Genomic DNA, 16,496 nt, shown 5'->3' with positions numbered 1-16,496 from the left:
AAAAGGAAAATTATGTTTTTGACACCCTGGGTCTTATTGTCTTAAGTTTGGCCAATGTAGTTATAGGTTAGCATAACATTGTGTTCAACATCATCACTGTAGAGATGGTGGACATGTGTGCTTTATTTAAACTGTGTACATGACTTTTCATTCTGTAAGACCTTTCAATCACACAGGCTTTACTGCTACTGCCACTGTGGACAAAACAGCAGCTAGCAAGAACATAGAGGCCATGTAATCAATGTAGAATTTTAACTACGATGCAGCTTTGAAAAGACATTTGTAATGAAAGTTATACATTTTAGTCTTCATCTTAATTCATTCTGATATATTTCAGACTAAATGTTTTTAAAATCCACTAAACTAAAGCAGTCTTATTAGGATGTTGAGTTTGGTGGGGTTCGTCTGGTGATTCTTCTAGGGAAATTTGGACTTATATTCACACTTTAAACTTACATATTATTAAAAACCATTATTCTCTACAAATAGTCACTTTCATCATTCATTAATCTACTAATTTTAATTATATTCTGGATTCATTGTTTGGTCTATTTCTAAAACCCAAATATGAAACAAGAAACAAAGAAATGTAAGTAAGTCCTGTCATTGGAGAAACTAACACCGGAGAGGGGACGTAGGTTTTGGCAGGAAAAAAAAGAAGACCCTTTTCTGTTGATTGATTAATCAGCTAACTGATTATTCATTCCCAATCTCAAGTGAAGAGCTGCTCTGCAAGCTACTACTACTAGCTACTTTACATCTACTGTTCCTGGGCAGAAAACACAACCAAATAATCTCAGTATTTCTAAAATCCTGATTACGACCCTCCCTGTAGGCATACTGCCTAAAACTACGACAAAAAGTAAAAAAATAAAAAACAGAAATAAAAAAAATATATTTTTGCCCATTGATGTCTACATTTGCCACAGAATTGTTCGAGTCCACCAAGCATGCCCCAAGCCATTTACTCACATCTTTGCTCCTCATGTTTGGCTTCACATTAAAAGAAAACTTAGTCAAGGACACCAGCATATTAAAGGTATGTCCTCATTATACAGGGATATTAAGTAAATTAGATCCCTACATGCATGGCTGTTGTGTATTTAAAAAATGTCTAAGGTGAGTCATTGGTGCATTGTGGGAAGCTATAGAATGAATAGGACGTAAAGGGGAGCAGCAAACTTCTGCAGCATAATTGGAAATAACACCAAAAAGCAGATGGAGGAGGTTTTTTCAGTTACGGATGGAACACCGCATACAATACACCACTGGTTTTCCATATTAAATCTTTTTGAAGCAAAATCAAGCCCCAAATGAAAACTGTGTGCAAGGCTGCAAGCCACCTTTAGAGAGCTGAAGACCCCCTTAATTTACCCCAGAGAGACCTTATGGCACTGATGATTTTGAATTGAGTCCTGAAAATATTTCCTTTTTCTTCTTCTTCTTCTTCTTCCCACCTCCCCCCTCCTCCTTGTTGCTCCACAAGAGCCTAATCCTTCTAACCAGCACCATATGTCCTGGAAGGCTGCTGGAAAACTCTGGAATCTACTTTTGCCTCTTTAACAATAGAATCTACATCAAAAACGCTGAGCTGTGTGTCAAGTGGGCGCTAGCTCCTAGAGCACCGTAAAAGAAGCAAAAGTTGGTGAAGGACCGAACTCAAAATCCCCACCTCGAGTTGACTTGTGCAGATCTAAAAGTGCCAATCAAAGATTATGCTTTCTGCTTGCTGCACAAAGTGGAGCCTATCGGTCTAGTTGCTTATGCACATCTAATTCATATTGATTTTCAAAGGTCAATCAAGGGTGTGGACTGGTGTTGTTTTTCTGGATGGAGAATTTCTCTTTATTCCCTCTCCAGAGGTTTAACAACTCAAATGATCATTTACAGAAACATTTCTCTCTAATCCATTATCTTATCTTTGCTGTTGGCTGGAAACAGAAGCTCTGAAACGGCAACTGCAGTGTGTTTGAGCGGCCATGTCACATCTTTTTACAACTTCTGGGATATGCTCATCTCACGCTGCTTTACGGTGGGGATTGATTTCCAAATGATGACATTATTCCTTGTTAAAAGTACATTAGTGTCATGCTGTGTATGTACTTGTGAAATAGTATGCCTTATTTCAAGAATTACAGTGAGCAGCGCATATTTTTTATTCAAAGATCTGTGCGAGGCCTCTGAGCTCATTTTGAATGGGATTCACCATTCATCTCTTGGAGAAATACTCCAGCTGCTGTCATGAGTGGTTGTGTAAGCACTGGAGAGTTATGGGAGCACACCTGGGATCACTGGGAAATCTATTACAATTTTTACATTCATGACACTATAAATTTTAAACAAAGCTGTTCTGCTTGCTTACACAGCTATGAGTGTGAGCAAAGGGGGGGATAATGAGTAAAACATATTAAAGCGAACAAAAGCTGAAAACTCCAGAAACATAAAAGCAGACAGAGGCTGGTGTGTTCGATGACCGAAAAATGATTAGCAATTTTAGCTTTAAACTCCTCTTACTCTCTAGTTAATGTGTCTCTCTCGCCGCTTCGCAATCCTTTATTTTCTCTGTCCATTTCTTTCCAATCAATCCAGCAACTTTTTCCACACTCTGGCAAAGGTCCGAGGAGATGGAATCAGAGATGAAAGGACTTGATAGCACCTCCTCTGTCAGCTTCACTTACTCTCCCCTGCACTTGTGAAAACTGACATCATCAAGTGTTTTCACATGTCATGTTTTCCGTCCTTCCTTTCTCTGGAATTTGGCTTGACCTTTTCAATGCAGCTTTTATGAGCAAACTTTAATCAAATGCTTTATTTGCCAAACACCACAAGCGGTATCAAGTTGCTGTTAACTGAAACAGCTTGAGCCTACTGAATAATGAAGTTTGTGAGAGAAAGCAAACGTTTTTGCAGGGTATCACAAAATGTGTCATTAATATTGACCACTGTAGTACCCATAAACCACCTTATGAATATCTTGTAAATGAAATACAAATTTAAAAAACAACAAAATGGCAGTATAACTACATTTTTTACTACATTGCTTTGTTGATTAAACTCTGTGGAAGAGCAAATTTGAAATGGATGTAGGGTATTTTTGAGAGGGCCACATTTGATTCTGCATCCAGGAAAAACAAGACAAGACATATTTTTTTTTTTACCAAATTAGAACACTGTAAAAGCAAGTTTATCAGTGTAACAAAGGCAGTCAGTCAGAGAAGACTAATATGGCTAAAAAGTTGTATACAGTTGAGGATATTTATAATGAAAAAAAAAGATAATAAGCTGGGTTAGATGGGAAGATACCGTTCTCATGTCTGTATGGTAAAAGCTAACTTCAACAGGCAGTCAGCTTAGCTTAGAATTAAATCTGGGAACAGCTAGTCTGGTTCTGTCCAAAGGTAACAACATCTGCCTACCAGCAACTCTAAAGCTCACTAACTAACACTCATTTGTTTCATCTGGACAAAAACCCAAGTATAAAAACAACACGCAGTGGTTTTATACAGAGTTAGGAGCCAAACTATTTCCTGCTGCAGTAACCTTGTGAAGTTTTGTCTTTGCCCTTAAGATAGCCAGACAACCGGGGTCTTTGGTCTTTGTGCTAAGCTAAGCTAACGAGTTGTAGCTTCATATTTACCCGATAGGTATGAGAGTGGAATTGATCTTGTCATCTTACTTTCAGCAAAAATGAATATGTGTATTTCCCAAAATGCCAAACTATTCCTTTAAACGATGCTGAATGCAGTGATGCTAAATTGTCAAAAGAAAGGTTTGTGCTTACCATGGGTCCTAAATCTCCAGGCTGCCCTGGATCACCCTATAGTAAATACAAAACAGCCAGTTAATAGGAGAGCAGTAGGCCAAGTCTTCTTTGAAAAGTTAAGAACATGTATGGAATTTTAAAATGATCATGAACAGTATTCTGAGTGAAACAAGTCAAACATTCTGGTGAAAAAAAATACTGTATTTTCCACATTATGGTTGAATTCCCCATTTCTTTTAGTGTTTGGCCACTATGGTGCATTGGGGCCAGGTTGCCAAGCAGAGCTCTGCTCATATACCAAGTTGGCTGGGAGGCATTTTTTCATGCTGTGGCACCTGTACCCTCCACTGTCTGTCCAACAACCTTGTTCTACTCTGTGCTCTCAGTTCAGGCCTGGCTCTTGGATGTTCCTGCAGTTCTCAGGGTAGAAAAAAGACCTATGCCATGGCCATATTTTTATGCCAAAGCCATGCCTGAACATTATTCCATTCTTGCCTCTTTGTGACATTTACAGGACAATTTTTGCCACCCTGCTTCGTGGTGATTCATGGCAAGAGAAATAAATCATGAGAAAAATAGCGACAAGCAAGAGAAATGTAATTTCTTGGAAAAAACGCAACAACTACAGCAACTGCAACTGGAAGAACTGAAAACAATAATCATAAAAAACTTGGAAAGAAGCAGATAAACAACACTTAATATTTTTGCACTCCCACTGTGAACTCTGCCAAGACAATAAAGATCAGCTGGAGCCCCTTGGAAGGTTTTATGGCTTAACATAATTGACAGGCCTTTTCTGTTTCTTCTTTCTCTCACAAGCAGAGTTCACATAAATTAGTGTGATGCCAGTGACAGGCTTACAGACATGGAAAATGTTATGTTATAATGAAAAACAACCAAGTAAACGTAAATCCATACAGTGAAGCACTCTCTTGGGAGCATATTCATGTTTAGCTAAAGACATTAGGGCAATGAACTGCAACGTAGCTTGTCTAGTCTTCATTAGAAACGTTTTCATTTAGGATAAACCCTCCCGGCACAGAGTCAAAGCAAAATTGAATATGAGTACAAAAAGACCTGAACTTGTTTTGCTCTTAATGGAAACAATGCAGTATTTTTTAAAGGAATATCCACAGAATTGTACTGATCAAGCGCCATTTTAATATTACACTGACTGCAAAAGAAAGTCTTTATTAAGCTGAATCAAACTTGCTCAGATGGCAGGTGAAAATCAGTACTCACTGGTAGACCAGGTACACCTCTGGGCCCATCTTTCCCAGTGTCCCCTGGAGGTCCCCTTGGCCCAGGAGGGCCCGGTGGCCCTGGAGGCCCAGGTGGTCCTGCTTGCCCTTGATCTCCCTGTGTGGCAAAACAACACATTTAAACATCATTAATCTGCGATATTGTTGGATCCACTGATACTGGAGTCTCTGCAGTTAAATAATAATGAAGAGAGAGTAGTAGAATGATCTTGTGGGTGGCTATGGGCTGCCTCCATTCATAACATGAAGGAGAGTTTGCATTTTAGGTCTTACGGTTAAAGCTTGCTCACAGCAGAAGCTGGAGCTGTATTGTATCTGATTTATAGTTGAAACAGTAATCCCCTGAAATGCATCCATTCCTAAATGGACTTAATGAGTGGGTGCATTAGGCACCGTCTAATAAAAAGTCACATTTTTAGAGCTACAATAATCAGGGCAAAAATATCCTAAAAATGTGTGGTCCATTATCATACTGGATTATAAAAAAAGTAAAAGAAAATATTCAGCAATCTGACTTGCAGGGATAGTGTTTTAAGTAATTCCAGGACGGTCAGTAATTTATTTTACCTTAATAAAACCTTGTTTTCTTAAAAGAAATTTCCTTTTAACCATAACAGAAAGAGTATAAGAGTACTTATGAAAGGTCTGTCTGAAGGCTTGCATGCAAACTGCAGAATGCCCAGAGAGAAGTGATTCGGTGAGACTTGGCACGATGGACAGAGAGAAGAGGACACAGCCACTACCTTAATGAGCCGCCGCTTTATGAGCTGCTGGTCAGCGGAAAGAAAGCCATGATTGATCTTAGGGAAGACCATCTGAGCAGGTGTGTGAGGTCAAGGGGTCGTAGGTCAGAGGTGAGAGAAGGTTGAAGGAGGATGAGGTCCCAGAAGAAGAAGAAGGAGGAGGAAGGCAAATGCAAAAAGAAACAGATTTTGTTAGAAAGGCTTGTGTTCATGAACCCCGGTCCAGCGCCTTCACAGATGGGGGGAGAAATCCACACTTTTCCAGCACGGAGGTGGTTTGCTTCGGAAGTCTGGGATTTTTTTTGGAGCCATGGCCCATAATTACCACCTCAGGGGTGCGAGGGCGCCACAGCGGGCTCACAGTCCCCGGGAAAATGGGAATTTCTCCTCCTCTGTGAAAGCGCTGTCATCATCTTCATAGCGCCTGCTGCTAAGTCAGACCCTGGGAGCTGCACACACTGGAACCAGCATGCTTGACCTTCTGAGTTGAGGTTGATTTGTAAACTTGTTCCTTTCAATGCATACATTATTCTGCTAGTGTCCATTGGTATTAAGTGGCTTCATCCATCGCTTAAACAATCCTCTAGGCCAAATTGATGGATTGGAAGGATTAGTGGTGCACCATGGGCATGAGGTTAAAAAAAACATTTTGCCACTTTAGTTCATCATCATATTCCTCTTGGAGTTCCTTCCATTTATTTTAGCATCAATGGACACAAGCCAGACCATGTCTTGGTTTCAGAATAATAACTCTTGTTCCAGTCAGCTACATATTACTGGGTTGTAAAAGGCCACCTTTGCTTTCAATGGCGAACCTGGCATGTAGCATGCAACCATAATCTCGGGTGAAAGACTGGTAGCGGCAGTGGGGGGAAGAGGATAACGATTGACTGGCTGTGATTAATTAGATGGGATTTTTCCTGTGCCTAGTCTATCATCGGGCTTGGAGAAAAAGCAGCCGACAGTGATTCATTTACTCCCAGTGTGTGCTACGGAGGGGTCGGACTAAGCAGCTAGGCAGCACCACCACCGACAAACCTTGACAGTCAGGATCTGATTGCTGTGCAAAGCAGCCAGCGTAGGGAGACCAGGCAATCCCTAAAGGGACAAACAGCAGAACATGGCACAACACACGCATGACATTCAAACACTGGGTGAACAAAAACAGTTAAAGGAGGAAGAAGATAAGCATCCTACTACTAAATATTCTCATAAATTTGTGAAATATACTGTATAATATGTGAAATACTGCAATGTGTATTTGAAGGTTTTTCTTAAAAGTATCAAAAGTCTACATCAGTTCGAATGTCAAAGTTTTGAGGACTAGAAATTTCAATTCAGACCTAAACAACACAAACATTCTCCATTTAACAAGTCCAAGTTTACTCTCTGCCATCAAACAGTGTGTACAATGAGTGTATCCTACAGTGTCATAGCCAAGTAACCATTTCCTGTTGTTTTCTTCCAAATATACAGACAGAACATTTGTTAAGATTATTATCATAGAGCAGACTTTGAGCTATAACATGCTGGTAAATTGAGGAGCTGTGTTGTCCATAAAGTTTCAGGGAACATCAAGGGGTTGTGATGTTTGCTGGAAATTCAATCAAATGGTTTTCAATTCCCTTGTCAACAATCATCATGACAGATGTGATCCACTCATGAAAACTGAATAAAGGAAGAAAGCATCGGGCCCCCTCCTTGTTAAAAGGAAGACAAGGGTTTATAGTTGGATGCTAACTTTTATCTGAAGCCAGAAACACTGACATATCATCAGCTAAACATGATTTTGAATGTTATCCTCAAATAAATGCACTCCATCAAGTTTCAAACACTATCATTAATCATTCTTTTGGGGATTTTGTGCATACTTAGAAATATACTGTGCACGTTTATTTCAGTGCACTTCTGTCAAACAAGGTCTTTGACAGTGAGGGGTCTTTAACAGCCATAATGCCTTGTGAACTCAAACATGAACTGACCATTTGCTGAACCCCTCCCCCAATGAGCCATTATCCAATCGCAGCGTAGTAACCATAACTAGACACACAGTTTTCTCAACAAAGCTGAAGTGGTATTCATGAGGCTGTATTATACTTGGCTTTTGAAGAGTTTGAAGGGTTTTGTCTTTTTTCCGGGCCTTTCCAAGACTAAAAACACAACAACAAAAGTCTAAGGAATGGATTTTATGTGCCTGCTCTAATGTAAGCCACATTTGTTAGCTTGCCAGGCTAACTAAGTGTACTACTTACTGAAGTAGCCATGCTTCTTGCAAAGCCAAGGGACATATCATTAACTAACTATATTAATTCATGGGGTTGGTTACAGCCTATGTTAAAAATAATTTGTGACTAGCACATTTATTGTGTAGTATTTTCACGCTGTTTGGAGGCGGATCCTGAATACTATTAAAGTTTAACAGAAACGACTCTGTCCTGCTCTTTATTGGATTTGGGGGCGTTTACACTCCAGTAACCCCGGCCAATCTTGCCTGAGATAGCGTCACATTTGCCAAACCCATCGGTCCATTCCTAAAAAGCCTGACACAGTAACAAATGGTGGTGGGACTTAGTGAAGGGTCAAATGTTTTTAGTTTTAATGCTAAGTTTGCAGAAGACATGCAAATATTGTACCACATTGGTTTTTACGGTGATTGCATATTCCTTTGTTTATCTTTATGCTGCAGGTTTTGCTCCACAGTAAATAACCAACCTGAATGAACTGATGAAAGTATTTCTCAAAGACTGGCACACTAGCATAAACATGTCCTGTAAGAGTTTAATCTTCCTCTATATTCAAGTTTAAGATAAAATCTGGCCTATCCAAACATGGCTTTGGTGCCATCCCTCTGGTTTTCCAAAGATAATTCAAAAAGCATGGCTCATTAAGAATATGGCTTTCAAGGCAGGCAGATTTAATTCAGCCCTGCAGCAGAACAGAGCAATGGATACTCTTACACTGCAGACAATAGCCATGCTGTGTGTAACTGGGATTGAAGCGCAAATATTTCCCAAGTTATTTACAACCTCAAACATCTTGAGCACAAAGAAGGAAAACAAGTACTGGATCATGGTCGGAGGAACGGACAATACAAGAAGCCCAGGCATCAAAATTTAGTCTGTAGGCTGGCACGTGTGACTGTTTTCTAGCCTTTTTTGCTTTTACAATCATTTTGATACACAATGCTAAGGGAGACTGAACTTGGTGACCAATGTGTGTTTGAAATGTTTTTAAAAAAATAAATGATTATCTGAACAAAACCCAGTAGTTTGTAGTCCCTCCCTGCAGGAGATGAGATCAAAGGAGCTTGACCAAGTGCGGGTTAGTGTTAACCCCGCATTGCCAGTGTGCTGATGTCTATGTGTGAGAATGATAATGACATGGCGGTTGACAGAGAATCCTAACCAGTCACAGATTGCTTTGTTTTGCTTTTCTCCTCCAAAACGGATGTTGGTTATTTGGTGAGGAGCTTTGTTGCTATGTATTTGCCTGCAGCAAGATGACTGCAACTGTAGTAAACAAAAAGCCAGATACGAGGACAATCAGCAACAGCCGTCATAGGACACTGGCCAGAAACAGCATCTCCTCGACCACACCAAACACACAAAACATCCCAAGCAAATGCAGGCTGTGGCATTTTTTGAATATCTATATGTGGAGTGGATTACCAGTTCTGTGCACAGATGGCTTTAATACATTTAAGAGAGGAATAATACATTCATTTGAAGCCTCAGATTTGGCATCAATCTGATACACATCACATTTATCTCAAGTAAAATTTGTTTTAAGGCGTCTGATTTCATGTGCAAACAGTGGACTGTAAAACTCTTTGTTCGCGACTGAAAAGTAAAATCCTGGAATTTACAAGATCACAGCGTCTTTATTTTGGAAGAACATTGCAAATTGGTTAAATCCCAAGATGTGAGAAGTGAAGTACTGGACAAACAAGGACAGATTCTTGGTGAAATCTCAGGAATTTTCCCTCTAACTGGCCCAGGAATTCACCAACCTTTGCTCGATACCTGCAGCTAGTGCCATCCGTCAAAAAGACCACACACCTTTCTTGGTGATACATTTAACCAGTAAGTCCAGTTAATTATATCCCACCAGTGGAGCTCGACTGGTGGCCACACATTTGTTTGTCAAAAAAGCCAATTTATTATTTGTTGTTTGGTTAACCTTTTAGCGTTTGGATGTGGCCTTTGACCTTTAGAGCCGACAAATGGCTGACCCTGACATGTGGGGAACAGGCAGAGGAAATGTGTGTCTGTGAGGAAATTCTGCCGGCCATGTGGCAATTCTCACACCGTCTTTGGCCACAGAGGCTCAGGAGTTTTCACTGGACCCTTTGATTTGATCCTAGAAGACATACACATATTATGCATGCAAACAAAAACTATAAACAGTTAAATCATTCTAAATTCAAATCTGTTTGGATTGGATGTAATCTGGCAGACTGCAATGTGTGAAGGACATATTCTTGACATGCTCTGTTGTTTACATGTACCTCCATAAGGGTTTAACAGCGTCTCTGCACATAGTCAGTACTGGGAATTAAATGAGGTTCATTTCCAGCCAGATAAATAAAATAAAGGTCATGCAGCACTTGTCCTGTTATGCCTTCATTTATTAAGGAAATCTCCCTTATACTGTTCCACTACATTTACCTACTAATCTAATGTGCAAAGTCAATATGCCATTCTGGGGAGGTAATGTGACCTCATGTGCTTTCGTGCCCCCGTAGTCCTTCATATGTGACTGTGTGCTAATTTGTACCTGTTAGGGGACAATTTTGCTGTAATTGGAAGTTAATGAAATGCTATCTTGAAGTGGACAGTTTATTTATTTACTCTACAAGACAAATATGGCCTGACTGGGCCCTGGTACCACTCTGTCAGCCGCACTTCTGTTTCCAAAGCGTAAATCATTTAACTGATAGAGACAGATGACTCCATTCCTAGGTTAAAAGGGTACAAATATGGGCAAAACACAAGAAATTTTACCCAAACGACGATACAGTGCTTCCGCCTTTGCAACTATAATGATTATCCAATACTTTTTATATCATTAAAAATTAACAAAGGATATCACAGAGCTATTTGTAGATCTTGTGAATGATCCGCAAATGCTGTGAACTTGTCATTTGAGTGGTGAGTATGAGTAACATAAGATGTATCATTTTGAGACCACTAATCAAATTTCTCTGGGAAGGTCATTTGTATTGACTTTCAAATCATAAGAAACAGGGTGCTTTGACATGCAGAGCTGGCCCGGAGGAGAGCTGACAAAGTTAATTGGCAAAGTACAAACGTCTGGGTTTGCGCCAATACAGAATTGGGATCAGATCCACTTGGGAGATGGCTGGTGTTCTGGTGACAAGACAAACCTCTGCGTTGTTGTGTTCTCCTTGTCCTTATGCTCTAACCTCTACGTGCTCTCTGCCCTCATGGAAACCAATTACAGGCATTTAAAGTGGCTTTGACTCCATATGATCTACCCCTGATGACAACAGCAGATACAGAGGGAGGGATACAGAAAATAAGCGAAAAGTGTGTGTATGCATGTCCACATTTACCCTCTGGTTAATGCAATCTACTTTAAACAAACCTGTGCAGTCACAGTCTGTTTTGTTCAAAGAGGGCTCATTTTTTAACCATTATTTGAGAAAAATGAGGGCGCGCTGGCTGCAAGGTGGAGATAGAGTAATTCATTTTAGAGTCTGTCAAGCACGGAAAAGCACTCACATCATCATCATTTAGAAGCTGCACTTTTATAGAAATGTCAAACTACAGAGCTGGAAATGATTAAAGCTCTGAATACGCCATGTCACGTTGAGGATTGAAGTGAATCACTAGTAATTATGGAGACAGAGCTGGTTGGCTTTTGATTATAGCCGAGATTGAGCAGATATCTTGTGCGGATGTGCAAAAGCTTGTACTCATGTTCAATTGAAGACAAGAGGTAAAAAAGAAGTCTTTGCGTCTCGAGAAGTATACCACGGCGTGCTTTCTGAGGTATCTTGCACATTTGTCTGTCTATTCTTGATGTAGAAATAGGCAGTGCTGAAATGCTTGTTGTATTTGGCCAGATGGGGAAGAACACTATCCCAGGAATTTCATGCATCTCAAACCTTTTGCCCACAATTCTGCTGGGGGAGACAAGCACAGTCACATTCATCAGCTAATCACAAGAAGTTGGAGTTAAACTGCATACCCGTGGTCCCTGGTCGCCTTGATCCCCCTGTGGAAGGCAAGAAAAAAAGTTTTGAAATGCAAGGGTCGAACACACACTAAACACACACTGAACGCACACACACAGACGCAACTACGGTGCTAATACTCACACACCGAAATCACTGAGGCATAATTCAGAACACATTGATAAAGAAAAATAATACAGGAACCCTCAACTATTCATTGTGGTTGAAAGCAAAATCACTTATGATAACATGGACTGACATGAATTGGGTATGAGAGAAAGAGAAAGAAAGAGCAGTGGTGTGAGGTTTGGTGGGTTTGGTAAGGGGGGCTGAATGTGGGTGAACTGCATTGCCAGGCCAGATTTTATGCCCCAGAGATGTTTGGCTTTCTGCCTTCTTTGGGGGTAGATCTCTGCGGACAGAGTGTGTTTCTGAAGGGGAAAACGTTTGGTTTCGAATCAACCTGTGTGTAGAAGACTGTGGGTTTATCACATTAGACTGAAACCGAACCAAAAGTACACTTTTGTTTGAAGCAACTGAAGGACGACCAAATGTTGGACACTGAATTATAACCCTAATCTGTCTAGAATCGGATAACTGAACACGCTTAAACCATCTCATTTGATGCTCCCTACTCTCCTGTTGGCTGAATTACAATTGCGCCACAGCAGTAAAATGAGCTGAACAACTTATCACACATGGATGGGAATTTTGCTTAAAACAAACTTCAATGTAATGCCTCAGCAATTTCAAATAAAACAGCTCTTGGAATTTTTGTAATTTTTCATTGGGCAGTCGTTCCAAAACCTGATTTAATGGGAAAACAGTTGTGAATGGCCACACTGATGCACGCTGTATTCGTCTTGGGTGGGAGGAATGCACAGTTGTTTTTAATTTCATTAAACTGCAGATGAAGTGGTTCACATGAGAGTCTGAACATGCATCTAATCAGAGAGACTCAGTTATTCCCGATCGTCATAATGGATGCTCGACAATGATCCAAATCTGGTTTTGTAAGTCACGCGTATGGGTTCGATTTTCTTCTTTAAGGGACGCCAAATAAGAAATCACACTGTTGATTCATGACGTCGGTCAGCAACAATAATCAATGTCATTCCACACTTCACATTACTCGAAATCATCAGTTACCAAAGAGTGTGACTTGATGCAGATGACAACTGTTTCTCTGTGTTTGACTTTACCTCTGGTTAGCACTCTCACGCTATTTCATTTTACATCTTTTATTTTACAGCACAGTAATCCTTATAACGTAAACACTTCCCAAGTTGTTGCTCACTTCATATAAAATATGAATACATACTTAATCTATTCATTGCTGGCGTGTAAAACAGATCTTCCCCAGAAGCATTTTAGAAGTACGCACTTTAAGTCATTTGTTTCCATTACAAGTGAATTCAGGGACTTTATCAATTTTGGTGTGAATCAAGGGATCTTGTGGTTTTCAAAGCAGACGCACAGGCACACATTTGTCCCCGAGTCCTGCAGACGTATAAAGAGACAGTGTGGTTATTTTGCATGCTCCACTGCTGTTTTATGGAGGAATGCTCAGTGAGCCATTTAAGGGCTTCAACTTGGGCTCTGGCTTTCACTCATTAATGTCCTGTGCTGTGGATTTGTGAACAACGGGAGAATTTAAATATTCAGACTCCGACACTTAAGGTCAGGATGAAATAATCTGAATTATTGCTGCATATGCAAAATGACACTCCATATGGACATATTAACTGTGAGTAGAGCAATAACAAAGATTTTTATTGTCTGACCTGCAAAAATGTATGATGGGCTGGACATTAAACACTATGTTTGACATAATTGGAAACAAGAGTATTTGATTTTGAGAATTATATAAGAAGATTGATAACACTATCATTTCTGTATAGAAAATATGAATCTGGAGCCAGCAGCTGTTTAGCTTAGCAAAAAGGTTTGAATAACTTCTTACAGAGCCAGGCTAGTTGTTTCCCTCTGCTTCCAGTCTTGGTGGTAAGCTAAACCATTCAGCTGTTTGCTTTAGTTTAGCATTTACATATGAGAGTGGTATCAATCTTATCAAATAAGCATATTAACCAAACGGTTAAACTATTGCTTTAAGCAGCTGAACAAAATATCTAAGCAGATCAACAGTATTTCAATAAATATGTCAACGAAAATATGAAATTACTCACCTTTTCACCCTTTGGACCAGGAGGGCCCTACAAAGAGAAGAAAAAGGATTGTTCAAACTTTAAAACCCATAAATAGGAAGAAAATGACAAATTATGGCCCATGTATGTTATTTATGAGCTTTTTTATTGCCACGGCACACTACCTGGTAAGAGACAATACACTGCAACAACAGTAAAAGCAGGGTGACAAATCATGTTAGCCAAGAAACATACAGAGCTGTTTAACAAGGCTTGAACAATGTGAACTAAGAGGGAGATGGCAACATCAAAAGTTGAAAAAATTTGATGAAACGAACACTGGGAACTTTTTTGACATCTCAGAAATTCACATTTGATTAAAATACCCTGTCAGTGTGGGAACTGGTACCTTATGCATTGTAGACAGCAGGACTTATTCAAACATACAATTAAAACCAAAAACGGGCCCAAATCAAGTCCATGTTTACTTAGAGGATCAAATCCAGCAATCTCCAACCAAGTATTGGCAAGCACATTGTAAAAAATGTGCCCTGAACAAGAGGAACACTTCTTTTTCACAGCAGTTTTTGTGAGGCAGTTTTTACATCCAACTTCTGTCAATCAGCATGCAGGGGCTCCTGGGTGGGCTCTGTGAAAGATCATGGGTGAAGTAGAGGATTTGACAATGAGGTGTGCATCCATACACTGGAGCCTAATGAGCTTGTGCTCAAAAACACTATTTTTAACATTCAAGTTGAAGGATGAAGCCCAGTATGCTGGGCTCTCTTTCATCCTCTGAGGTCGTGCTTTTGGAAAAAGCGAGCTTAGGAAAAATGAGTATTAGATCAGTGTCAGAGAAGTAACTGACCACCGGCTTCGCACATGAAAACATATCTGTCAAATATATTCGTTAGATCAAAGTACTTTGTTCTGGTTGTTTCATGAAGTTGATTTTTGAGAACAGATCTGAAACTTCTACAGTCACTTCCAAGGTTGGTGAAATTGTGCATCTCCTCTAACTGTCACATATGTTCTCAGGTAAGAAGTTGTTCAACTGTCACCAATACAACACTAGTAACAGCACTGCAGTAGTTACTTTCCAGACTAATACTGGTCAAACATGATTTGTTTCTAAAGATATCAGACACCCAGTGAATTGTACACTGACACTAATCCATAGATTGATGACATGAGTATGAAACCAGCGTTTGGAGGCTGTTCCTGTGAGTCTATGGACCAGTGACCCGGAATAGCAGGCTTGCAGACACAGACAGGCTTCCACTGCACTGGCACACACAGCACAGTCTAAAACTGAAATGCTCCAGAGGTAGTCCAGCAGTTTTCCTCTGCCAATTTCTACCACACTGCTCTGGGGGAAGTGAGTTGTAGCCTGCTCAGTGCCTATGGACATTATTTTTGATGCATAGTTAACTATCCGTAGCTTTTTGTTTATGCATAGTAGTACATGTGTTCCCAAATGCATCTGCACAAGGCCTAATTTGCCTTGGTCATGAGGTTGTGAACCTGCACAGCAAGCTTTTGTAGTGGTCCAATGTTTTTAAATGTGAGGCAACTGTGTTCGCTTCAACAAGCCCAGACAAAAGCTGATGGGAAATGCAGCATATATATACACACACACACACACACACACACACACACACACACACACACACACACACACACACACACACACACACACACACACACACACACACACATCTAAGGAGGTTGGACCTGCTGCTTACTTGAAAGAGCCACAACACACTTGTAAACACAAAATGCGCCATTATGAAAACAATGTTTCCGATTGCAGTTCCCAGGGGGGGAATAACAGAGGCAACATATTGGAATCAAATGTGACTTTTACTTTTATAATGATGTAGAGGCATTCCAGAGAGGCTAAATAAGTTTCCAGTATGTTCCTGAAAATGGAAGGCAGCTAAAGAAAATCAGTGCAGGCTTTTTGTTGTGAAGGAAAATTGCCTTTGGACAATACAAGGCTATTGACAAGCTGTTACTGCACAGAATGGCTGCAACAAAGAAATACACAAATCTACCCACTGCAGCTTTTTTTTTTGCACAAGCCTGCTAAATGCATTATATCTGGCACTGACAAATACAAATAGTTGGCACTATGAATTACTGGGCTGAATGACTGGGCATCATATGTTTGTGGAAAGAAATAAACTCTGCTTTATATGATCTGGCATTTCAGTAAACCCAGATTGGTTTGTGATAAGTGCAGGAACACAGTGAAACTTGATCACATCCATGCTGAACTTCCATAATCAGCCATGTCTATAATTTGTTTGTGTGGAAATTAATAAGGAAAATGGGGTCACAGGTGATTTTCTAGTAGATATCCCACACATATAGGTCAGTCAG

At 40.1% G+C, this 16,496-nt stretch overlaps 1 protein-coding gene across 1 annotated transcript in view; it reads right to left on the bottom strand.

The window, feature by feature from the left end:
* LOC127379521 (collagen alpha-1(XXV) chain) overlaps window positions 1–16,496 on the bottom strand; it is a 145,428-nt gene that overhangs the window by 36,775 nt on the left and 92,157 nt on the right. Inside the window, exons 5-10 of the mRNA XM_051429217.1 lie at window positions 14,154–14,180; window positions 11,982–12,008; window positions 6,807–6,866; window positions 5,769–5,840; window positions 5,006–5,122; window positions 3,782–3,817 (exon numbers count right to left, since the gene is read on the bottom strand). Of these exons, the coding sequence (XP_051285177.1) occupies window positions 3,782–3,817; window positions 5,006–5,122; window positions 5,769–5,840; window positions 6,807–6,866; window positions 11,982–12,008; window positions 14,154–14,180 (339 nt within the window). The remainder of the gene's footprint in view (window positions 1–3,781; window positions 3,818–5,005; window positions 5,123–5,768; window positions 5,841–6,806; window positions 6,867–11,981; window positions 12,009–14,153; window positions 14,181–16,496) is intronic.

The sequence above is a fragment of the Dicentrarchus labrax genome, unplaced genomic scaffold (assembly GCF_905237075.1).
Source record: "Dicentrarchus labrax unplaced genomic scaffold, dlabrax2021, whole genome shotgun sequence".
NCBI lineage: Eukaryota > Metazoa > Chordata > Actinopteri > Moronidae > Dicentrarchus > Dicentrarchus labrax.
Note: the sequence above shows the minus strand (reverse complement) of the source record. Positions and strands in the feature narration are given on the sequence as shown.